General features: G+C 42.2%; 1 protein-coding gene across 1 annotated transcript; it reads left to right on the top strand.

Moving 5' to 3' along the window:
- The first annotated feature begins 14,057 nt into the window (after positions 1-14,057).
- On the top strand, positions 14,058-24,420 carry slco4a1 (solute carrier organic anion transporter family, member 4A1). Its single transcript, XM_086159436.1, has 12 exons — positions 14,058-14,153; positions 15,081-16,187; positions 19,003-19,093; positions 19,836-19,957; positions 20,097-20,208; positions 20,753-20,907; positions 21,870-22,128; positions 22,272-22,434; positions 22,524-22,699; positions 23,444-23,508; positions 23,591-23,739; positions 23,811-24,420. Exons 2-12 carry the CDS (start codon positions 15,341-15,343, stop codon positions 23,979-23,981), a joined length of 2,310 nt encoding a protein of 769 aa, XP_086015562.1. The 5' UTR covers positions 14,058-14,153; positions 15,081-15,340; the 3' UTR covers positions 23,982-24,420.
- Positions 24,421-25,386: the final 966 nt, after the last annotated feature.

The following is a 25,386-nucleotide window of genomic DNA, read 5'->3' as shown; positions in this document are numbered from 1 at the left end:
AACGTCCTGTACTCCCACCTCTCACTGAATCCAACAGCAGAAGGCAGGACAGCGCATCGTCCGTGAGAGCTAAAGCCAGCTGCAGCCCTTTCTTCTCCATTGACCACCCCTCTGCATGGGCTAACAAACTGGGCCTGGAAAGCTTCCCAATCTGACCTTTCGGAGAACTTGTGGAATTCCACGGCCAAGACAATGGCCAGAGACTGCACGCCATCACCTCTGCAGTCATCACCTGTCCGTCAGTTACTGCCGGCATGGCAAGGAGTGGCGCAAATCTTCGACAATGCCGTCAGGTCGGCCTTGTTAGCCAGTTTCACCCTGGCGTCACTCACCTGGCATCTGGCTGCGTGTGTGTAGACCTGACGAACTGCCCGGCCATCTCCTTCAACCAGCTGAAAGCACCACCGTCCTTCCCATCGGACCACTCCTTCATCTTCACTGTTGGTCCTCGGCCGCCGTCCATGCTACGCACTGGCTAAAAGGCTAACTCGAGAAAAACTGTAACAAAATCAGCCAGGATGCCGCCACATGTTCGAAGTCACTTCTGACACCAGTGTAATGTTTCAGTGAAGACGTCAGCAACAAAGGTCTTTTGTGTCACTTGCAAGATGACAAACTGACAAATTTAGAGTTTCAGCTACTGACATTTTATGCTTGCTAAATCTCCGATTTGCATATTATGTTTTACTTTTTTCCAGATTCAACATATATCCATCTGTGCTTCTAATGGATAACTGCTGGTAAAAGGAGTCACATTTGCTGAGGTGCGCACACCTAAATAAACTGGGGTTCATGTGATTTCTATCATGCAATTAAACATCCCTGTCTATGAACCACCAATAAAGTGGTGGTGTTATTGCGCTGTATGTGTGGGGAAAAAATGCTAAACCAAATGAAACCACAGATTCAAAGTGTTTATCATCATATGTACAGTCTTGAAATGTGTTTCCCTGTACCATGAAAGTCTTACTTTCATGACCAAAAGGAAGCTTTACAGCAAGCAACCACTCATGCTGAGACAGGACTGAGACAGGAGAGGATGAGAATCTTCTGAAAATCTTCCACAACCTCCTCTGATTCAGTTTTTGCCCCTGCTGTCCACACGGACAAACATAAAGACATTACTTTCTCTGCAAATTATCCCTGTCCTCGATCAGTTGTGCTGGTCCAAAGATAATATATATATATATATACATATATATATACATATATATATATATGTGTGTGTGTGTGTGTGTGTGTGTGTGTATATACTGTACAGTATACACAAGTCCAGCTCAAAAAAAAAATCATTTTGTCACTCATTTCCGAAAAGTGAAACCCATATTTTGTTTGGATTCATTACACATAGAGTTTAATTTTCCAAGCCCTTCTGTCTTGAAATGACAGAAAATGAAACACAAAATTAAGTGTCTCCGAATATTGAATATTGTGAAAAAATTCAATGTTAGAATAAAAAGAACAACTTCAGTTATCCCAAAGGAAATTGTTGTGCCAGAGTTACAAGAAAAATAAAACAATCATAAACAATAGTAGAAAATTGAAAGTCATAGTGTCTCAACAGCTAGTTAACTCTCAACACCTGCAAAGGTTTCCTGAGACTTTAAATGGTCTCTCAGTCTGGGTCAGTAAGCTACAGATTCATGAGCAAGACTGCTGACTAGCCAGATGTCGTCAGATAATTTTCAGAAGATGTCTTCAGTCATTGACACACAGCACGAGGAGGGCTAAGCCACAAAATGTCATTGCTAAAAAACTGCAGTTTTAAGAGAATTGTCAAGCAAAATCCACTCGAGAATTTGGGGGAGCTTCACCGTGAGTGGTCAGTGGTCCAAAGACCTCTTTTCTGATGAAAGTAAATTTAGCATGTTATTTGGAAATTAAAGTCCCGGAGTCTGGAGGAAGAGTGGAGAGGAGCAGGATCCATGTTGCTTGAAGTCCAGTGTGAAGTTTGATGATTTGGGCTGCCATGTCACGTGTTGGTGTTGGTCCACTGTGTTTTCTGAATTCCAAAGTCATCTGCCATCTACCCGGAGCTTTTCAAGCACTTCATGCTTCCTTTTGCTGACAAGCTTTATGGAGATGCTGATTTCAATTTCCAGCTGGACTTGGCACTTGTCCACACAGCCACAGCTAGCAAAAGCTGGTTAAATGACCATGGTGTTGCTGTGCTTGATTGGACAACAAACTTGCTTCACCCATAGGGAATCTACATGGTCTTATCTACATGTACCTGCTCCCAAGATGCAGATGACCTGAAGGCTGCTATCAAAATAAACTGGACTTCCATCGCACCTGAGCGGTGCCACAGGCCAATCACCTCCATGCCACGCCGCGTTTACACAACAATTAAGGGGTGGCTGCATGGTGCATGAGGTAGAGCAATCGTCTTTGGATCCGAACATTCGTGGTTTGATTCCCGCCTCCTCTACCTGTGGCTCCCGAGCCACATGCGTCTGTCATGTTGATGTTTTGGTGCTTTTGATTGCACAAGTAAAAAACACACAAACACAAAATTCAAAATCAACTTAAGAGGCGCATGCGGCTCGGAAGCAACATGTTGGCCACACCTGCTCTCGTGTGTCGAAGTATTGCTGGGCAAGACACTGAATCCCTGGTGCTGACAGATGACAACCTACTGCTCATGGTTCATCCATGATGGGTTAAATGCAGAGAATGAGTTTCTCAGTGAGGGATTAATGAATTATTATAATTCATGTAAAAGGAGGCCTGACCAAGTATTGAGGGCAGAGAGATGAACATACTTTTCAGAAGCCTGACATTTCTGTTAAAATTTCCTTTATTTATTATTGTTGAGTAATATTCTAATTCTCTGAGATTCTGAATTTTGGTTTTCATTATAGGTGAGCCTTAATCATCAAAATTTCAAGAAATAAAGGCTTGAAACTTTTCACTCTAAGTTAAATGTAACCATATAATTAGGGGTTCCATTTTCATCATTTTCATATCTGTATATAAAAAAAAAGAAGCAAAACAGTTCCTTACTCATTTTTATGTCAACATGTTTATAGATAGGTGGAGGGAAAGGTCCTGTTTATGTTGCAAATACATCAGAATTATAATCCAATAAACGAACTTTGCCCCAAAACTGATTGAGACTAAAACACCCTCTTAACTGTGCAGGTGTGTGTGTACCCCGATATATTGATTATATTCCAGACATTAATTATACATAATTGTAAATGTCAACTTTTCCCAGAATGACTTTTCTTTATTTCAGCCGTTAAACAAAGTCCATTCACTTCTACGTCACAAAAAGGTTTAACTACATAAGTGCAACGTCACACTCTAGTGGCCAGGAGGTGAAACTGCCTGTTTCATACAGTATTATTGCTTCTCTTGTGATGATTTTGGGAGGGGCATACGCCAGTCTTAAAAAATGTGAATTAAATAATATCAAACACTTTATTTCAGCAGACACACATCCTGACAGAAAATTAAAATTATGTGAAATGTTTTTAAGTTCACAAATAGTCTCTTTGAGACAAGTGTGACAGACCAAAAACACAAAACTCAACGGGAGTAAAAGAGCAGAGGAATAAGTCTCAATGAGGAAAAAAAAAGTCTTGATGCGAGGAAATTAGATAAAAATCCAAAAAACCTGATTCTGACATGAATGTGAACCAAATCTCAGTCCGATCCGGGACGGAGGGATTCACGCAGCGGAGCAGGTGGAGAAAATCACAGGACAAGAGGAGAAACAGGTGCAGACAATTGACAGAATGCACCTCTATGACAAACTGCTCAAACACAAACTCAGGCTTTGATATTCAAATATTTCACATTGATTCCTGAAAATCAAACAAATTTCATTTGAATGTCTAAAAATACTAAGGAAAAAATTACAACTAGCTCTATAATTGTCCTCGTTTTTTTGTTTTTTTGTTTTTTTCCAGAGACATGATTATCTTTTCATCCACTTTTTTTAAAATTCTGAATCTCCAAGATAAAATGACATTTTCCTGGAATTAAATGTGAAGTGAAGTTGGAGAGGAAATATGCAGGTAAACCGAAAAAAACAATAATTTTATGTGTATATATATATATATACTGCTCAAAAAAATAAAGGGAACACTTGAACAACACAATGTAACTCCAAGTCAATCACACTTCTGTGAAATCATAGTGTCCACTCAGGAAGCAACACAGATTCATTTTGACTTGTTTTAAGGACATTACATCAAAGTTGGATCAGCCTGGAGTTTGTTTTTACACTTTAATTTTGAGTGTGATTCCTAATCCAGACCTCCATGGGTTGATACAATTGATTTCCATTGATCATTTTTGTGTGATTTTGTTGTCAGCACATTCAACTGTGTAAAGACCAATGTATTTCATAAGAATATTTAATTCATTTAGATCTCGGATGTGTTTTTTAAGTGTTCCCTTTATTTTTTGAGCAGTGTATATATATATATATATGTGTGTGTGTGTGTACACATACGTATTTTTTATGCTATAATGTAGGCACAGTCCGAGAGTAAAACTCTGAAAATCGTAATTCCAGTGGAATTATTTCAAATTGAGGATTGACTTCCGCCCTGCCGGCACTAAACACCCCTCATACATTTCGCGACGCGCACACAAACCGCTCGCCTCAAAAAGACCACCGGCGGCACAGTAATTCTTTTTTTTTTTTTATTGTTATTATTTTTTTATTCACCCACCCCACAGCGTGGACGACAGGACACGTTGAAGAGGAATAAAGCAAGCGAGTCGTGGTGAGTCTGCATTTATTTCCCGTGGGAAGCCCTTGACAGTGAATCCGGGCGCGGGTGCTGCTCAGCATCAGCAGCCGCAGCAGCAGCAGCAGCAGGAGGATGCCCACGGTGTCAGCCACGTCTCGCGTGGAACCTTCGGCTTGGGGTGTTTCCTTCCATCGGAGAGACGGTTTCGACAACAAACGTGTGCAACAGTTGAACAAAAGGTGTGGACACTTAAGCACGCGTTCACGTTGAGCCACAAACCGCCGTTACGCGAATTTCTATTGTTTGGTTTTCACCTATCGTTCACTGGGAAATAGAATTAATTTTCTAAATTTCAGTTAAACCGAATTGTTTTGGCTGGAATAATTCTATCTGGTTATCGTGAAACCACCTGCCACGTGACTTCAATTCTCTGAAATCGTTTGAATGGCGTGCAGTCCGGTTTCTCACACCATATGCCGGTTGGGTGGGGAGTGTGTGTGTGTGTGTGTGTGTGTGTGTGTGTGTGTGTGTGTGTGTGTGTGTGTGTGTGTGTGTGTGTGTGTGTGTGTGGAGGGGGGGTTCCTCGGTCAGGGGACAACCCCCCGCCCCACACACGGGATCATGTCATAAATCGTCTGCAAATCCCGCGGTGTTTCCTGAAAGCTGATCCGCATGTGCACGTGGCCGCTTTGTTCACGCATAATGCCGCGCGGAGGTCAGCAGTGGCGGCGGGCAGTGACACGCACCGCTGCTCCACAGACACGCAGTGCAGCGTGGGGATTCCCGGACCGCCCGCCTTATACGTTATTCTCGCGATCCTAAATAGACTATTGTGTATTCACCCGTTTCAATGATTTCTCCAAATCTTACAAGCATGCTGTGTGTGTGTGTGAGAGAGAGAGAGACACATCACCAGATTGATCATTCAGAATTACCAGAAATCCGAATGATGTTTATAGGACCAGAATATTGTATTATTATGAATTTCATTTTTTTTGGTGGTGCATTGGTGTGTGCTTCAACCCCACAGCTAGAAGGTCTCTGTATTGATGCCCACATTCTGGGTCTTTCTATGTGGAGTTTGCATGTTCTTGCCTTTTCTGTGTGGGTTTCTTCCCTCAATTGAAGAGTATACTGGAGACCTGCCCTGATGTATGAATTAATGATTGGTTGTATGTCTCTATATATTCCCTGCCTCTTGCCCAATGACAGCCAGACTATAGGATATGAAATAATGAATGAATGAATTTGATTTTGAGGCAAGGATCTACACTGAAAGGCCAGGAAGCTGTGGATTATCCACCCCAGTTTGGTCTTGATGTGTGTCCACCTGTTTCTGTTGATAATCATGTATATGTGGTTGGTTTCCCTATGTCCTCTGATAGTAGGTCTTATTCCTGTTTCTCCACGCCAGTCAGGTATGTTTTTGTTTTTATGGATCTGTGATTCCCATGAACAGTGACAGTGCACCTTATTGTGCATCATTTTATTTTTTTCAAATTGATCGTAGTTACTTTGCCTCAAGTTCAGTTCCTTTTGATCTCTATGTATGGCGACCTTTTCGTCAATGAGAGATTCTGCTTTTTCACATGAGTAAATATTGCAGTTATTATTTTACTGTCACACGTGCATTTGCGTTCCCACTTTGCCGAGTCATTCTTGACAGTGTCTTAATCACTGTAGCCATAGAACATCCAAATGTTTAACCCTGCTTAGTCTCATGATATTCAGTTCAAGTTTCAGTTCCCATGTAGTGGGTAGGAGTCATAACTGTTCAAGAAAAAACTGTGCAGATCCTTTATGTCTGGAGTCTGCTGGCATATCAGACTTCATGTTCCACTCAGCGTTATAGTCAACAGAAGTGCAGTGCTGATATGGTTGGAAGTAATCTAGAATCCATCCAGCAGTTGAAAGGGTTTTCACTCTAGATGACGAGACCTTCATCATAGAAGTTGATTCAACAGTATCTGCGTTCCTTGCTGACGCACAACAGCGAAGCACAAAATGGCATGAAATGATCCATTGCATCTTTGGGAACATATGCCGCCATGCTCCACCAAAATGCACAGATTGCCCTATCATCCATGAGTAGACTTTTTCCACTTGGGTTCAGCAAAATAATCAGGACACAGATGCGCCGTCACTTCAGAGGGGCGGGTCAATGCTAACCCTAACCTGTGAGGAAAATGAACAGCGGCCTTTGGGCCAAACTTGTATCTATTCCCAAGAGATTGGACTCTCAGTACTCAATCTCCTGCTTGCTTTTTGACCACAAAGTGTCATCGCCACTGGCTGCTTAGTGTGAAACAGAAAGACAGAAGCGATACAATTACATTATCTGCCTCGGTATATTATATTAATCTGGTTCCACCATTCTATGGGTAGGGGGTTATCCCAGCTTCTGGACTGGGAATCAGTCCCCCCTCAACCCCCAGTTAAATGGCCCGACTGCATGGACTTTTGCCTTCAGTTCAAGCAACTTCAAGGGCTTGGACCTTCCTCATAGCTTTCCCCATCCGACTTCAGAACCCCATGCCGTTTCCTTCCAAACAGCAGTTCAAAGGGGGACAATCCTTTTAAGGCCCAGGGAACCGCAAACAACAAAGAATCAAGAAACTGTCCATTTCAGCAAACAACAAAAGAATTAAGAAACTGTCCATTATCACAGCAACATGTGGGAACAAAGTTTTGGATGGCTGTTTTGTTCTGATGCACTGCTTGGCCCTTCACACTGATATGATGCCTAGTCACCTAGACAGTTCCAGTAGTGTACGTACCTTTTAGACAAAGGACTCTTTGGATATGTACTGAATGATCTGGGTGTCATCCAGCAACATCATCGTATGTAAAGTGCTAGGAGTTCCTGGTTTGGATCGCAAACATGGAAAAACTGAGCTTCTGGCTATCATGGCATCAGGTGATGTTGACACACATTTCAGAGATATCCATAAACTCTCGCTTCAGGTGTTGTAACCTGTTCTGTACTGCGTTCTCCATCAATGATAGGTTGTCGCAGTGACTCCAGTCATCTGAAATATGAGTCATGGAAATCTTGCTTCATTGGGAACCAACAGCCGTTCACAGGGATTTCCAAACTAAAAGTAGAAACAAAATCCTCTGGCTTGTGCAACCAGTCTGACTTTGTGAATTGCAAAACAGTGCTAGCTAATGCCTCAGTAAAATAACTATGATATTTATAGTTACCGAAACAACAACATTTGAGGTCCTCATTAAGATCTTCACAGCTTACTTAGTACCAAAACAAGATGAAACTTTTGTACAGTGGCGGGAGGAGTCAGAGCAATGCCTCAGCCTGTCCGCGAGCTATGGGCCATAATTTGAACGTGTCACTGGAAAAGAATCGTCACCTTGTATTTTAGGAGCCTTAAGTTTCGTTCTGATTTCACTGTGAGTCATGGGAGACACAGGTGGATCTAAAATCCAACATTAATATAGTATATAGAATTCTTTATAGAAAGATTGAGTGAAACCGGATGTAAATCTGGTTAATAATAATAGGATTAATGTTTTCTGCTGTCACCCTGCAATCCCGTCTTTGATTCAGTTAGTGACCACATTGGGATATTCTGCCCTGCTGCATTTACAATGCTGGTGCAAAACAGATCACATCCAAGAATAACAATGTACAAGAACACGCAGAGAACACAGCACAGTTTTTTCCTTTTCCAATAATGATAATAATAGTGCTTTTTAGTGGAAGTTGCCTTTCTTGACACTTGCATAACATAATTTGTGGAGGGAGTAGAACTCTGAAGGAGGGGCCTAAAAACACATGATGTCCAGTAAATGGACAAGGCCAGTTTCAGTTTGTCTCACCATCCAAAAACATTGAGGGAAATAAAAATGACCTTCCATGTAATTTTACCTCCCCTTCCAAAACACTGCATGGAAAGTACGAGTGATCGTCTCATCCTCACCGCTTCCTCTTTTCCGCTGTCACCACACACACTTACTCCAGTTAGGATGTCGTTTCTGGCCTGAGATACGCTAAAAGAACGCCATAGGTTGTGAAAACATGAATAGAAATAATGCATGGTCCCAAAAACACAAGCTTGGCCCTAACCTTTGGATACTAAAACAGGAAGTGTGTAAAGTGATATTGGAAAAGGGTAGAGCTGATCATCGTAGTCTGGTTGAGCAATATTGGCTCAGCAGTTGTTTTTTTCAATTTTCTATAATTCCATAATAAATGAAGGCTTGTCCGAGCAGCCACAGCGTTTCTTGGCGGATGAAATGATGGGAGTTTTATTTGCTAATGTATTTAACCCTAACTTACCCTAATTCATCAACACACAGTGTTAAATAGCCTATCCATCCACCCCTGCATCCCTGTTATCATGAGGTGTAGTCACTAGAGAGGAGGGGTCTAACACACCCCCGAGCCCCAGCCCGTGTTGCAGTTTTTAATACCCTCTGGAGCTCGTATGAGTTTTCTATCTTAGACCTTCTGATGTTTTGGGAGAAGTTTGTCAGTCGCTTCCTGTTCCTCGAACAGTTTAGCATCTTTTTTGTTTTTTTTCAACACACCTGGGGCCCTCACAACAGATGAACTCCTTATGTCCCTGTGGGCTTGCTTATTTTCAAGAACTTTGTAATGTTCATTTCACACATTTGTAGTTCTGTGAAATCTTATGTGGTTTGGGATAGCCAGTCGTACAAGGGAGACATTAAATAATGCCTTTTATAAACGTTTCTAAATTTTATAAATCTTATGCCTCATTCCCACAAAAAGTGGAGGGTCCATGTTCAGCAGACTCTGATTTCAGAAGGCTCCTCACTTTCTTTGACACGACTCAACAACAGTCGATCAATGAAGTTTAACAGAAAAATTACCTAATGATGTGCTTCAGCGTGTGTGGCTCTGAAAATTGTGTGTGTGCTGGAGTCCTGGTTGCGCTGAGTGGACACTAGAACCACTTGGTCGGCAGTAAATGAGCAATGTTGCTTCATGTTTGCTCACTGAGCTGCAGCCAAGCAGAAGCCCTACTTTGACTGCCCTATTAATTCCCCCACTGTGATACTGGGGCCCCCGGGGAGGTGGGGGTGGGGGGTGGGAGTGGGGGGGTCACTCTGCCCACTTGAACTTGCAGCAAACCCACTTTGCTGGGACCGCTGGAACTAACAGGAACAGATCGAAGCTTGGTGGGATGACGGTCCTCTGGTATCAATAAATGAAAGCTTTCCCAGAGACAACAGCTTATTCTTCTGTAACAACTTTTCTGAATGGTCTATTTGCAATTGGAATTAATTGATAATTTTCACAAATCATTTGATTTAAAGGAACAGCTGTCAGCGATATGATAGCAGATTGTCTAACGAGTAGGAGATAGAGGATTTTGGCACCAGAATATATGGGTATCACTACATAACAGCTATAGTACAAATGCATGCTAGTACACAGTGGTATCAGCATATGTGAAAATGGTGTAGTTTCTTTTATTGAAGGTTTAATTTTGATAAAAAAAAAAAGCCTTTGAAGGAAATTTTCCCCTCGCCTTAATTTTAGGGATTTTACTGTTCAGCTGCTTTTTAAGATTCACATTTGTGCGTATTTCAGAGTTCCAAATCAAATTCTTAATGTTTGACATTTTAAAATAAGGCTCTCCTAATATCCTAACGTACATCTTACTGCCCCACCCTAATTTATGTGACATTGTGTTTTAAATTTACATACATATATCTGACACATTGAAACAAACTATTTGTGCTGTATTTTTTAGCAGGAGAGTTGTTTTGAGGTTTTGTGGCAATCTGAGGTTATAATGAGACTAAGTCCAATTACTTGCAGTAATTGTAATTTATTGTGCCATTTTTATTTCTTTATTTTTCCTATTGTCACAGTGGTCATATATGCTCTTATGTCTCTACAGACACCCTTCATGTTAAAAATGGTGAAGAAAAGGAAATGGATAAAAGTTTAAAATATATTCCATCAAGCAAAAGCAAAACTCAGGCATTTTTAATACAAAAGTGAAACATTTTGATGGTTCGGTCATGTACAGAGAAGAGATAGTGAATATATTGGTAGACGGATGCTGGAAATGGAGCTGCCAGGCAATAGGTCTCGAGGAAGACCAAAGAGAAGATTTATGGACGTAGTGAGAGAGGATATGAAGGTAGCTGGTGTGAGAGAGGAAGATACAGAGAATAGGGTTAGATGGAGAAGGTTGACTCGCTGTGGCGACCCCTGACGGGAAAAGCCGAAAGAAGAAGAAGAAGAAGAAGAAGAAAGAAAACTAAACCACTGTGTTATTTTCCCATGACTTGTGATTGAACTTTTGCAATGACACAAATCTAAGTTATTTTGTCTACAATTTAAAAAACAAGACTAAGAACATGCGAAAATTATTCTATAGCCGCTATCTTAATGATTAAGAAAAAACGATTCTATCTTCAAATAATGAATGGAACTGGTGAAGATGAAGGAAAGTGAGTTGTTTATTTCCTTTAACCAAACAGAAAGGTCTGATTACATTTGAAGTTTTCTTCAATGCTTCCTGACAAAATTGATACATCATATTTTGTTGATGACCTCAGTTAAACCTTTTAGCAAAAGATATGTATTGTAGTTGTGGGGATTCAGGGGTATTTAACCTTTACGTCTTCCAATTGTAAGTCCAGCTTTATCATTTATTTATGTTTGCAATCAACACGGTGGGAAAAAAAAGCATCCTGGAAGTCAGATTGTAGGAAGAGCCAGTTTGTCCCAGAGCCTCAAATGGAGCTCTATGTTGGTGTCTGTAACTGATATTTTGTTCACTTGTATGCGCAAAAGCGACATTTCTGGTGCCCGTTCTTTCAAAGAAGACTTATTTTGTTGTACCGTCTGACCCTGTGCCAACTCCTTCACACACTCTTGATTCCATGCTGCAAAAGAAGCAGTTTTCTTTCAGTATTGCTATTCACCACACTTCTGTTTGAGGTGCTCTATTTTGAAGAACTGATACATGTTTAGAATCAATTTTTCGCGAATATATCAAGTACTTGTCTTGTGTAAGATCTCTGCATACTGTTGTTGTAAACATGCTGACATAGTGAGTACTTCTTTCTTATACCTTCACCCTCTTTTCTTTTCCAGCTTTATTAGCTCTGTCAATTAATTTTGCTCAGTACCAAAAAAAAAAAGAGTCTGCTCTTGCTTGATGTTGAGGGGTTCCCAAATAATTTAAAACCGACTTGACAACTTATCCGAGTGGAGCTATACATTAGGTTCTGAATGATTATAAAATTATAAGTGGTTATTGTGTCGGGCAAAGCTTTCCCACTGGAAAGTACTTTCTGGTAAGCAGAGTCCTCGTCTCAACTCAGACCTTGATGTCCCTCTAAATCCGCACAATGACACAATGTTGCCTGTGTCAGGACACTGTTTTGTTTTACCGAGTAAGGAGATGGCACAAAGTGTTTGTGTGTGTGTGCTTATGTACAATGTATTGTGTACTTATTTTTGCATGTGTGTAATGGCCAGACTCCCCTCCATACTTCAGATGCCTTTGTTTACCACAGTGGAGGGAAAGACCCCGTATCCAAAGCAAATAAGAGTCCGCTGTGAAGGTAAAAACAGCTATTAGCGCTACGGCTGCTTGCTTTGATCCACCTTTTGAATGCACCTTTTGAAAAGCGAGCAGGAGAGACCTGGGTATGAATGAAGCTTAAAAATAAGAAACGGATGAGAAAGTTTCAGCGTGTCGCTCCTGTGGAAGAAGGAGCAGCGGGGAGAGAAGAACAAACAGTCTCCGGTTGTCCCGGTTCCAGGATCTCCTATCAAGCCTGGCCTTGCTCCAATTTCTTAGCAGCGGCTGAGATCTGACCTGCTACCACTCGGTCAGCTCTCAACAGTACTTTGAATTCACGCTGCAGAGAGGATTCCTCAGGAGGCTGCTATTGATTCATTAAAAACCATTTCATCATTCATTTAAAATCATGGTGAGGAAACAAACGTGCCTATTCTTCAAACATCTCAAGATCACCCTGATTTATTTCACTTTGTATTCACAGGGTTTCTGCAGGTCACTAAAAAGCATCAAAAGTAATCAAATGGATTTTGCACAACTCAAGGCCTTAAATTGCATTGAAAAACATTAAATTCAATGCAGAGATGCATAAAAAATGTAAATACACTTGATGGGGGGGAAAAACATTATTTGCAATTTATTTTGCCCACGCAATATAAACATTAAATAATTTTGATTTGAATAGTGTGATGATCTTTGGTGATCGGCAAGTGTAACCCTTTAATTGGCTGCTGCTTTCGGCTGGTGTTCTGACTGTGCACAGTCAGTTGAAACACCAGAGTTGGAGAAAAAAGAAAACAAACAAAAATGCACTTATAATCATGCAAGCTAAATCCATGTGATCCTTTAGTTCCATTGTCACTCATAAGGTCACATTTAAATATCTGTAACTGTGCCAAATCTATTCCAGATGTAAATACTTGACATTAAGAATAAACTTATGTTCAGTTGGACTTGGATTAAGTTTGATGGACAACAGGTCTGTGCAATGTGCAATTGCCAGAGATCTTCAGGATTTCAATGCACTTAAATAAGGGGTCTGTTATAGCAATGATTAAATCTGGCATGTGCTTTTTTTTTTTTTTTCTGACATTCTATGTTCTTTGGATCCTCAAGCTTTAAACTGATCTGCTATGCCATTCCTGCCGCACTCAGGTTGAGTACGGCAATGTTCATTTTACATCAGCTCTTAGGACAAAAATGGATTTCATTCGCATTTTTACCGATTTTATACCCTTAAACAATATTATGGTATCAGGCTCAGTGTTATCGATAACATTGTGACTTGTATTGCCACTTAAACTGAATTAATGTACAGTGTTGAATGTGATAGTCGGAAGTAGAAGAAACCTTTGACATGATTGATCAGATTTGTCCGCTGTGATATCACTGCATATTTGCAGCTTCCATCATTTTAACCGTGTCAGTTGTGCATATCAGGGGAGTTACATTCTAGAGAATGAGAATGAACAAGTGTATTGCAAACAAGAAACGTTTGTGCAGTTATATTAAACATTTTTCTGAGAAGTGAAACCAAAACAGCAGGGAAGGTGAGTTTTAAGAGAGGCGGCCTCTGGAAAAGTAAATGAACATCTCGCCGGAGGATGCATTTAAAAAGACATTGAGCAGGCTGTACTAGTTGTTTGCTAGTTTCTAGTTTGCGACTCTGCAAAGCACATGGGATCCGGCGGCACAGTTAGACTCCCGTAGGAGGGAACCAGGACTTATCTCTCAGGTGATTAGGCAACCTTGGAGCCCCCCCCCCCTCGCTACCTCTTAGCTTCTGATGTGCTGCCTCAGCACTCGACTATAAGAGGCTTGGAGGGACATGAAGAGTCCTCCTTTATTCCGCCACACCTCTCAGTGTCTTTTTCCAATATCAAGAATTGCTGATTGACATGTGGCATTGGAGGTAGGATATATACTACTATTATATAGTATATATGTGGCATGTGGAGGTATACATGTGGCATTGGAGGTAGGATGTATATACTATTATTATATTCACTTCCCCTTTTTTTTCCTCTATTTTTTTGTGCTTAACAATTTGCAGTAAATGTTCATATTCAATGTCTGTAAATTTGGGAACATGTCTTTAGATGATAAAAACTGAAACCTGTGTCAACCATGATGAGGCCGCAACTCAACAGCATGAGAAACCACTCACTTTTGATTGCAGTTTCTTTAGCTGCACGTTAATATACACAGGCTGCTTACACAATATGGTATTACAGTGTTTTTAAGATATTTGCTCAGTATTAAGTCAAGGGTTGTCTACAGAAGACCATGTTTTTGGCATTAAGACAAGCCGCGATCATGCTGGATGTTCAGAATAAGTCTTGCTGTGTTTAGGTTCACTCTTTCAGGAACTGTTAGTTTTGTTTCGATGAAGTATGTTGCTGTGGCGATAGGATTGCGGTGGACATGATTCATATCAGTGGAAAATGCTGCCAGTCATTGGGCCCAAAAAAAAATCAGAAGTCCCCTTGGACTTTTTAATTTGTCTTACAAAAAGATAATTTGAGTCACTTACCATGAAAGGATTTGCAACCTATGCTAATTTGATTCAGTTTTTGGTCCAATCACATTTTTGAAGGTCTCAGAGTGCCTCCTTTTTACTGTCTGTTCAAATGGCTCGTGGGGTAAACCTTTTCTGTGTAGAAAACTGAGCCCGCAATCATGTTTTGCATCAGGTGACACTTGAGGATGGGGACCCTGCTTAGGACTCTGCACTCCATTCTAGAATGCAGCCACGGTCTAACAGGCTACGATTCTCATTAGTTTACCATAGAATGTAGAATTCCTTATTTGGTTTATTTAATCTACCGTCTCTCTGCAGGATGCCGTGCCTTAACATCAGTGTGAAGCAGCCCCTCCCACAACATCAGACGTGTATTTAAAGTTAAACAGCACTGGAAGAGCCTGTACCATTGTTCTCCGCTGTGGACAAACAGGAGCCTGGAATCCATTCTTCCGCAGCGAGGCAGGACCAAAATTCTTCAACCCCACGTCTACCTCCAAACTCAGCCTGTGAACAAATCTCTCTCTCCCTGGGCCTTTTCCTTCCCCCGTTGTCTCACACTGCCCCTCAGAGCGGCAATGCCCATCTTGCTGAATACCGACGCCTCCTTCAGCTCCAAGCAGGAGCTCCTGGACCTGCAAGACTGCCATCTGAGCAGGGGCTCCTCTCAGGACACCTCAAGCCCCGTTGACTCTCAAACAGGCAACCTCACAGGCTCGGATCTCCAGAGCCCCAGCAGCCTCCAGCCCAATGTCCCTCTCCGGCCATGCATTTTCACCGGGGTTTCCACTCTCCGAAGGCAGCTTTATGGGGGGCAACTGCCACCCCGGACAGAGACGCAAATAGGATTGAATCTGACCTCTCCAAAGTCAGATCACCTTTGCGGCTGGGGGCGTCTGACACCCAAAGCGATCCAAGTTTTCAACACCCCACGATGGGTGCTGGTGTTCTTGTGTGCCGCGTCGTTCCTGCAGGGAATGATCATCAATGGCTTCATCAACACGGTCGTGACGACCATCGAAAGGCGCTTTGACCTGCGCAGCTATGACGCCGGCCTTATTGCCAGTTCTTACGACATCGCTGCCTGTGTTTGCCTGGCCTTCGTCAGCTACTTTGGCGGGACTGGCCACAAGCCCCGTTGGCTGGGATGGGGGGTGTTGATCATGGCGCTGGGTTCTCTGGTGTTCGCCTTGCCTCACTTCACAGCGCCTTCCTACCAGGTCACCGTGCCCGAGCAGACGGGGATATGCTCCAGCAACCGCACCAGCCCGTGCCAGGACAAGGAGGCCGGGGGATTGTCCAACTACCGTTTTGTCTTCATGCTGGGCCAGTTCCTACATGGCATGGGGGCAACCCCTCTGTACACGTTAGGGGTTACGTATCTGGATGAGAACGTCCAGTCTAATTATGCACCTGTTTATATAGGTGAGTCATCACTGTCAATGCAGTTCTACCTCCATCTGAACACTCGTGCATGTTATACAGTGGGGAGAGCAACCATTTGATACACTGCCGATTTTTCAGCTTTTCCCACTTGCAAAGCATGTAAAGGTCTGTAATTTTTATCACAGGTACTCTTCAACTGTGAGTGACGGAATCTAAAACAAAAATCCAGAAAAACACATTGTATGATTTTTAAGTAATTCATTTGCTTTTTATTGCATGACATAAGTATTTGATGCATCAGAAAAACAGAACTTAATATTTGGAACAGAAACCTTTGTTAACAACAACAGAGATCAGACATTTCCTGTAGTTCTTGACCAGGTAAGCATACTGCAGCAGGGATTTTGGCCCACTCCTCCATACAGATCTCCAGATCCTTCAGGTTTCGGGGCAGTCGCTGGGCAATATGGACTTTCAGCTTCGTCCAAAGATTTTCTACTGGGTTCAGGTCTGGAGACTGGCTAGGCCACTCCAGGACCTTGAGATGCTTCTCATGGAGCCACTCCTCAATTGCCCTGGCTCTGTGTTTTAGTTTGTTGTCATGCTGGAAGACCCATCCTCAACCCAAATTCAAGGCTCTTACTGAGGGAAGGAGGTTGTTGGACAAGATCTTGCGATCCATGGCCCCATACACCGTCCCCTCAATACAGTGCAGTCATCCTGTCCCCTTTGCAGAAAAGCATCCCCAAAGAATGATGTTTTCACCTCCGTGCCTCACGCTGGGATGGTGTTCTTGGGGTTGTGCTCATCCTTCTACTTCCTCCAAACACAGTAAATGGCGTTTAAACCAAAAAGCTCTATTTTTGTCCCATCAGACCACATCACCTTCTTCCATTCCCTCCTCTGGATCATCCAGAGCAGGGAAACTTGTGTGCGCTGCAGGACTTTAAGCCATAACAGCGTAATGTGTTACTCAAGGTTTTCTTTGACACTGTGATCCCAGCTCTCTTTAGGTCATTGACCAGGTCCAGCTGTGTAGTTCTGGGCTGATCCCTCACCTTCCTCATGATCATTGATGCCCCATGTGGTGAGATCTTGCATGGAGCCCCAGACTGAGGAAGATCTGAGGGATCATCTTGAACTTCTTCCATTTTCTAATAATCCTGTGAACAGTTGTTGCCTTCTCGCCCAGCTGCTTGCCTGTTGTCCTGTAGCCCATATCAGCCTTGCGCAGGTCTACAATTTTATCCCTGATGTCCTTACACAGCTGTCTGGTCTTGGCCATTGCGGAAAGGTTGGAGTTTGTTTGAGTGTGTCGACAGGTGTCTTTTAAACAGGTAAGGAGTTCAAACTGGTGCAGTTAATACAGGTAATGAGTGGAGAACAGGAGGGCTTCTTAAAGAAGAACTAATAGGTCTGTGAGAGCTGTAATTCTTACCAGTTGGTAGGTGATCAAATACTTGTCATGCAATAAAAAGCAAATTAATTACTTAAATATCATACAGTGTGTTTTTTCTGGATTTTTGTTTAAGATTCTGTCACGCACAGTTGAAGAGTACTTATGATAAAAAATAGAGACCTCTACATGCTTTGCAAGTGGGAAAAGCTGAAAAATCAGCAGTGTATCAAATGGTTGTTCTCCCCACTGTATGGGCGCATTTCATTTAGACAATATGATCCAATGGAGCCATAGCGGTGCTAATGTCAAATGAACTGTGAATTGAAATGTATGATCTAGTTGATTTCGCTGGGGTGGCTGTGTATTCAGCGGCCTTATCATTTTTACATTAGGGGGGAAAAAAAGAAAGAAGCTGATCGAAGTCACACTGCTACACAAGCAGATAAAATATTTGTGAACCAAACAAACTACTTTGGATCTAGACCATCAGCCTCAATAAAATAATTATTTTGTGTATGCAGTTTAAACAAGACATTTTCAATATAGTTAAAAGCGTCATTTTGTGCATCGAAAGTGATCAGGGATACAATCTTATGGATGATGGAATCAGAAAATGTCAATTGAGTGGAGCCCAAAGGTGCAGGTTCATGAGTGAGACCACATCTTTGCAAATATATTGTATAAACTGTCAGGGGTCCATAAATGCAGCAACCAAGGTTTATGGTGTTAAGAGTCCAAGCACATCCTCTGCAATCACCACCATGCTTAGCAAAAATGTAACAACCAGGTGAGACGATATTTGTCTTACAGGCTGCTAACTTTCACCCGCAGTCATACCAATAAATACACCTCATTGTTTTCTTTGACTTGTAAAAAGGTTCACATGATGCACAAGGGCTTGTGTGGTGGAGCACTGAAACTATTCTTTTCAAACCGCGCCAGCTAGGCCACACTTGGATGTCCTAATCAGGCTCCTGTTTGTTTGTTTGTTTTTTTTTTTTCTTTTCAGTTAAGCTTAGTGGATAAGCACAAGAGGCTCATTAGAAATGGCTCATTAGTGTTTATCCAATCAGAACACAGGACATAAAGAGCCAGAAATGAATGGAGCAACCAGCAAGTGGCATCCTAAAGTCGAAAAAAAAAAAAATCTGATGTGGTTTATCATGAGTCCATCTGCATCATCTGACGCTATTTTTTTCACCTTTTGACACACTTTTACACCTCAACCGTAGTGTGAGACTAATCAGAACATGATCAGGATTATTGATAACTGTGTACAGTGAACCCGTTGACACTGAAACACACCAGCAGTTTTTACATCTGAAACCTTTCTGGACAAAGAAAGGTTTCAGGGAACAATGGGCTCTTTTAACCTACGAGACAGGAAGAATGGAGACTGACTAGGAAAGTAAACATTTACTGACATGACACGCAATAACGGCTCTCTGTCCGCAGGGATCTTCTACACTGCAGCCATCTTGGGCCCAGCGGCAGGCTACCTGCTGGGAGGTCACTTCCTCAACATTTACACTGAACTCCAGATGACGTGAGTCAGCTTTTTTGGGGGGGATAGTGTGTAGTGGAGGTTGAGAATCCCTGCTGTAATGAGGACAGACTCCTGGTTTAATCTTGGCTGCCATTCTATTTTTGTTATTCTGATGAATTTGAGCAGCTTTTTAAAGATTCTATCTATGTTTGTGTGTGTGCAGTATGTATAGATGCATTCGATGTCAATTCCATGCCCATTCATAGGATTTCAAATATCCAATTTTAATAACACGTCATTTAATAGAACTATATACGATATATACTTTAAGATAAGATAAACTTTGTTGATGCCCATAGGGGAAATTCCTTTGTCACAGCAGCCTAACAGTTAGAATGTCAAAAAATAAAAAAGTAAAATAAATATGAATATTAGTATAAATAGAGAGACAGAAGACAGCAAGACATCCACGAATAAATAGACAGGAGCAACAACATTACCGTTAACAATGGACAAACTGAAGGAACAGTAAGGGTGAAAAATACACAACCAGAACTAAACGACAATATAAATAGAGTGAAAATAGCAATTACAAGAATAAAATGAAGAAAAAAATAGGCAGGATGCGTGAGGGCTGGGACCAACAAGAATAAGAATCACAGCAGAGTTAGGGCATGACATGTGAATGGGTGAGGTCGTGAACTTTCCCAGAACTTTTCAGGTGTGGAAAAGAATTCAATTGTTTCTTATCAGTGGTTCTTTGATTTATACACTGATGTGTGTCTCTGATTGTACATCCCAGGACAGAGATGACTCCAGAGAACCCGTTGTGGGTTGGCGCCTGGTGGATTGGCTTCTTAGCAGGGGGGGCCGCAGCCCTTCTGGTGGCTTTCCCCATCCTGGGCTACCCTCGACAGATGCCCGGTGAACACACTGCCCCTAAACACCCTCAAGATGTTTAGATAACTGCGCAAATGTTTTTTACAGTGTCTGGTCCTTGGATGTTCACTTTGAAATACCGATGTTGCACAGCCTGAATGTGGAATTTTTGTCAAAAACACAGGTGCTGAGGACTTCATGGCCATGAGGATCTCTGAGGCTCACCAGCTCAAAGATGGCAGTCAGGCCACGGCCGCAGACCCTCACTTCGGCAAGTCTGTCAAAGACATGCCAAGGTAGAGCTTTTACCAACAATCTCTGAGGTGTTGTGGCCGGATTGGGCGCAAACATCACCATTGTGTGTGTTCTGTGTGATGATATTTAATGAGTCTACTATACCTGCAATGAATCTTAGGCTTGAACTCATGGTTCCTCGAACATCAAAATATTATCAGCTTACAATAATGAAATTTTCCACAGTTCAGAGGGATAGTAGATATTAGATATTTTAAAAAAGTACAAATGAAAATTCCACAATTATCATTATTCCAAGGAGCTGAAAGAAAAGAAACAATACTTTTCAACATAACGGATATTTTTTACATTTCTATTGGAGGCTGACATCCCGAAGGAAACACAAACATGTTTACTATTTTATTTGGTGTGTGTGTGTGCGTGTGTGTGTGTAGGGGGGATTAGGGAGGCAGTGTAACAGAAAACACATGATGTAACAGGATGGACTGAGATTAGTGCCGCCAGTTTAATTAAAAAGGAGGTTTATTCATCAAGAATGGGATGCAGAGCTTTGGAAAAAACACATCCATGTTACTGTTGTTCCAGATCTATACTGCTGCTCTTAAAGAATCCCACTTTCATCTTCCTCTGTCTGGCTGGAGCCACCGAGGCCACACTGATCGCCAGCATGTCCACCTTCGGTCCCAAATTCCTGGAGTCCCAGTTCAGTCTCAGTGCGTCAGAGGCAGCGACCTTGTTTGGTGAGCGATTCTTCAACTCCCCCTTGGGGTCCTCCCAGAGACAAACAGCTAAGCCATTTGTTGTTTCCCCAAGAGAAAAAAAGATTAGCAATCTTAGTTGAACACTGTTTCAACTTGTCTGTATTACCTGGAGAGCTTGTTTCTAACTCACACCCCCAGGTGAGGGTGTAATAAGCACAATCAGCGGTTTATGGCTGATGTTAGTCATGTGTCTTGTTTGAATAACATATTTCACAGATATCCATCATTCAAATATCACAAATATATATGTGACATTTACATTTTTATTTATATAAGGTCTGATATTGGGGACAATAATCTTCCCTGACATTCATTGTCCAACTTCCTTGTTGTCTTTGCTGAGAAATGGAAGGAGCAAAATGAAAGCTCGTGTAAATAAGTGAATAAATAAATAAATACCTCGGTGTACTTGGTACTTGGATAAAATTAATAAGAAATAGATAAGAATAGAAAAAGATATGTACCGTGACTTGGAAAAGGCTCCTCTGTAATGATATGAAACTTTATTCACCTGCGATTTTTCTTTAATATGTGTAATCTTTATATTATCTATATCAAGTTATTTATATCATTTATAATGTATCAGCTATCATGCTACAAAGTTACCTGGTATTCACCACATCAACAGAAATCATTGGCAAAAATCCAAAACAAAAATATAAAATTAAAGATTAAAAGAATATAAAACTATCCGCTATATTAACTTAATGAGGATCAAAAATTTTAAATGGTATTATTTACACCCGCTTGTTTCTGGATGTGGATAATACGGCTGTCATTAGGGCCCGTCAGAGAATCTGGGATTTCCCGAAATGACCGAAAAATGGACACACACACACACACACACACACACACACACACCTGCTAAACTGACAGATAAATGGCCAGGTGGGTGGCGACTGTATGACTCCCCCAGCCAATCAGCTTGTCTCTCCCTCCAGGATTAATGACAGTCCCTGCAGGTGGCGGGGGCACATTCCTGGGGGGCTACATCGTGAAGAGACTGAATCTGCGCTGCAGAAGCATCATCCGCTTCTGCATGATGTGCGCGATGGTGAGTCTGGTCACCATCTTCATCTTTCTCATCCACTGCCCCAATGTGCCCATGGCGGGGGTCACGACCCCATACCACTCCGGAGGCCCGGTGAGCCAGCGGGTCCACAGCCAAACTCCGCATGTGCTGCCACATGCTGGCAACAGGTACGGTCGCTAAAGTCCCTTTGTCACTTCACAGCCTAGAAATATTGTTTCCTTATCTGCCAGCAATTTACTTGGACATGGTGCTGTCACTCCCTTGCACATAAACTCCAAAGTGACGTAAAGATCTCCCTGTCGGTCTGCAGTTCATCGCTGGAAGGGAGTCTAACCGGCAGCTGCAATGCGGCCTGCGGGTGTGTCAAAGAGATGTACAGCCCTGTTTGCGGTGCGGACGGCGTCATGTACTACTCTGCCTGCCACGCTGGTTGCAGCACTGTCAACCACACTGACATCTTGACAGGCAAACAGGTACACCACGTGAATGAACTCTGTAAACATTTCATTGAAACAGGTTTTATGTTAGCCTTTTTAATGCAAAGTACCGTGCGTTCCCTCAGGTGTTCTCTGGCTGCAGCTGCGTGCAAGGGAACACGTCAGGGGGCGGCGAGGGCTTCGCTCAGGCCGGGAAGTGCGGAAGCAGCTGCCACCACATGCCGGTCTTCCTTTCCATCTTCTTCATCAGCATCTCCTTCACTTTTCTCTGCAGCATCCCAGCACTCACTGCCACCCTCAGGTGCCCTGCTGTTTTCTCTCTGCCATGTTCATTGAGCTCCAGGTTCTCCTCCCATCCCTGCGGGAATTCATTTGGTAGAATGTTCTTAGCTAAAAGTTCAACACTGTCAAGAGAAATTCCACTTCATCAAGTGATCAATTTCATTTATGAGATATGATTTATAGACATAATAATGATGATATACTATTTGGAATACTCAAGGCAGGGTTGGGAGATGGGGTTTGATGAGCCAAAATGTACAGTCATGGCCAAAAGTTTTGAGAATGACACAAGCATAGAAACATCTGGCAAACACCTAAAAACCCTGACGGAAGAGACTTTGTGAAAGTGTCATTCTCAAAACTTTTGGCCATGACTGTAGCTAATCATAAAATGTAGCTGAAAATCATCACGGCCGTGTCATCGATCACGAGGGTTTCAATTGCGTTTTTTGTGTTACCAATGTTTACGTTTACTAATAACTACACAGTAAAAATGACTGCGGGTGGTCTGGGAGGCACATGGCAATCTGATAAGGGGGATGATCAGGCTAAAGGCAATAATCTTGTTGATTATTTAGTTGAATTAGGGTGATTTCTTGTCTCCTTTTATGGTGAGAAAATCTGGAATTTAGAGTTTTTCACACGTAAAAGCTGAAATTATTGTACATGGTTTACATTCCCAGAATAAAAAGGAAAGTTTATGACACAGCGTGAAAACACAAGGGGAGTGTGTAAAAACTTGACAACCGGTGTGTTGTATTAGGTGTGTTCCAGACAGCCAGAGATCCTTCGGACTTGGTATCCAGTGGATTTTGGTCCGTGTATTTGGTAGGACGACACTTTCTTTGAATCCCAAATATTCCAATCGACCCAGATCTTGTCTAACCTCTGAGCTGCCGCTTCCCGCCAGGGGGGATCCCGGGACCCATCATGTTTGGCTCTGTGATCGACATCTCCTGCCTGCTATGGCAGGACAAGTGTGGCGAGCCGGGCTCCTGCTACCTCTACCACAACTCTGCCATGAGCCAGTACACGCTGATGACCGGGATCGTCTGCAAGGTGACACCTTCAGACTCCATTCACCATGACCAGTAATAAGAATTACTGAATGGACTCTCCTTCTCAATCAGGTCTTGGGGACAATATTCTTCCTACTGGCCAGCATTTTGTACCAGCCTCCCCCAGAGTCACCCCAGAGCAGCTGTGAAAGCACCGACCACAGTCTGGGAGATGCCAGGGACCGTCCTTTGAAAGAGCTCCCGGAAGACGGCGTCATCGTCAACCCAAACGCCAGGTTATGACATCAGAGACTCTCAGCCGTCATAGGGTGTGCGTGTGTGTGCGTGAGTGTGTGCGGCAACCTTGGGTGTTACTTGGATACCGAGTGCCTTCTTTCAGCTGTATAGAAACGTTCTGTCAACGTAAAGGCACACAATCAAAACAAATACATCCAGATATGCTACACTCCTGCACTCTTATGCATTCACACACACACACACACACAAACAAATGCACGTACATGCATCATGATGAAGCGTCATTGATCTGAAATATATTGGTCCGCCAACTTATAAGTCTGAATACACAGTAAGCAAAAACAGCCTCAATTAAAAGAGAATCACCATCCATGTTTTTCCTTTGTTTGTGAATTACCAACATTAGGGAATAAAAGTTTAAAAGATAAATTGAAATGTGATGATCAGACCACTGATGCTCAGATTTCTCCTGTTTTTTTTAAGTCACACAATTTACACTGAACTATTTTGCGGTGGTTTTGGAAGCTTTTGGAAGAAAAGGGAGAATGCCGTTGAAAGACATCCCTCTCGCAGACCTTACCCCATGTTCCCCCAGCAAGATTTTCACCCTGCTTTGCTTTCTGCCCACAGATAGAGGCCACCTTAAACTGTCCAAGACCTCCGAGCCTGTAAAACTGAGGAAAAGCTTTTTCATATCTCTCGTCATATTTGAAGAAAAAGCGTTGCTTATGTTCGCACAATCGCACTTGACTGACTGTTGACGACGACACGGCATCGCAAATGTATTGTCAGTTAGATAAAGCACATTCCTGAGGAATCTCTCTGCAGTCATTGCTTTGACTGAGCCGCTTGGCAGAATCTGGTAGTACGAGCTTCGCTGCTTCCCCTCCATGCAAAGCTGCACTTTAACAAAAAGCTGAGAAAGAAATAAGTTTTATCTGTTAGATCCCAAAAGTGTGCGGAGAAAACTTTAAAGGCCTTTTATATCGCACCAATCAGAGGATTCAATACATGCCCATCGACTTTGTGGGGAATTAAGTCGAAAGGGAGGGAGAATCTTGGTAACATGTATGGTCACATGTACCCAATGGAAAGCCCAACAAGCGAGAGGTTTTGACACTGCTGTCAAAACATTCATATTTAATAAAACAAATGATCTCACCTCGACTGAGCATCATGTAATTCAAGAATATCCATCTGCAGTACAACCAACCTAGTATTTTTAAAAGCACTTCCTCTTGCCTGGCGACATACTGTTCACTCCCATGTATTTATATCTACATTTACCTTTTATCATCGTATCATCCTTTTTTTTCGGAGCGGTATCAGCTTCTCTTACTTGACTCTGCAAGGAAAATGCTTTTTCTGTTTTAAACCTATAAAGGTTGGGAAAGTAAATAGACATTTGGTTGGTGTGCCAAACGGAGTCCCCTGCTGGTTAAATCCATTG

This window comes from Fistularia commersonii, chromosome 14, assembly GCF_037954325.1.
Source record: "Fistularia commersonii isolate RoL2024-O1a breed Wild chromosome 14, RoL_Fcom_v1.0, whole genome shotgun sequence".
NCBI classification, from domain to species: Eukaryota; Metazoa; Chordata; class Actinopteri; order Syngnathiformes; family Fistulariidae; genus Fistularia; species Fistularia commersonii.
This window is presented reverse-complemented; position numbering and strand designations above follow the sequence as displayed.

Excerpts from the sequence above, each read along its gene's own strand:
- slco4a1 (XM_086159436.1), top strand. The coding sequence starts at position 15,341 with ATGCCCATCTTGCTGAATACCGACGCCTCCTTCAGCTCCAAGCAGGAG. Across the intron at positions 20,908-21,869 it reads AGAGGCAGCGACCTTGTTTG|GATTAATGACAGTCCCTGCA; the intron begins GTGAGCGATTCT and ends CTCTCCCTCCAG. Across the intron at positions 22,129-22,271 it reads CTGCCACATGCTGGCAACAG|TTCATCGCTGGAAGGGAGTC; the intron begins GTACGGTCGCTA and ends GTCGGTCTGCAG.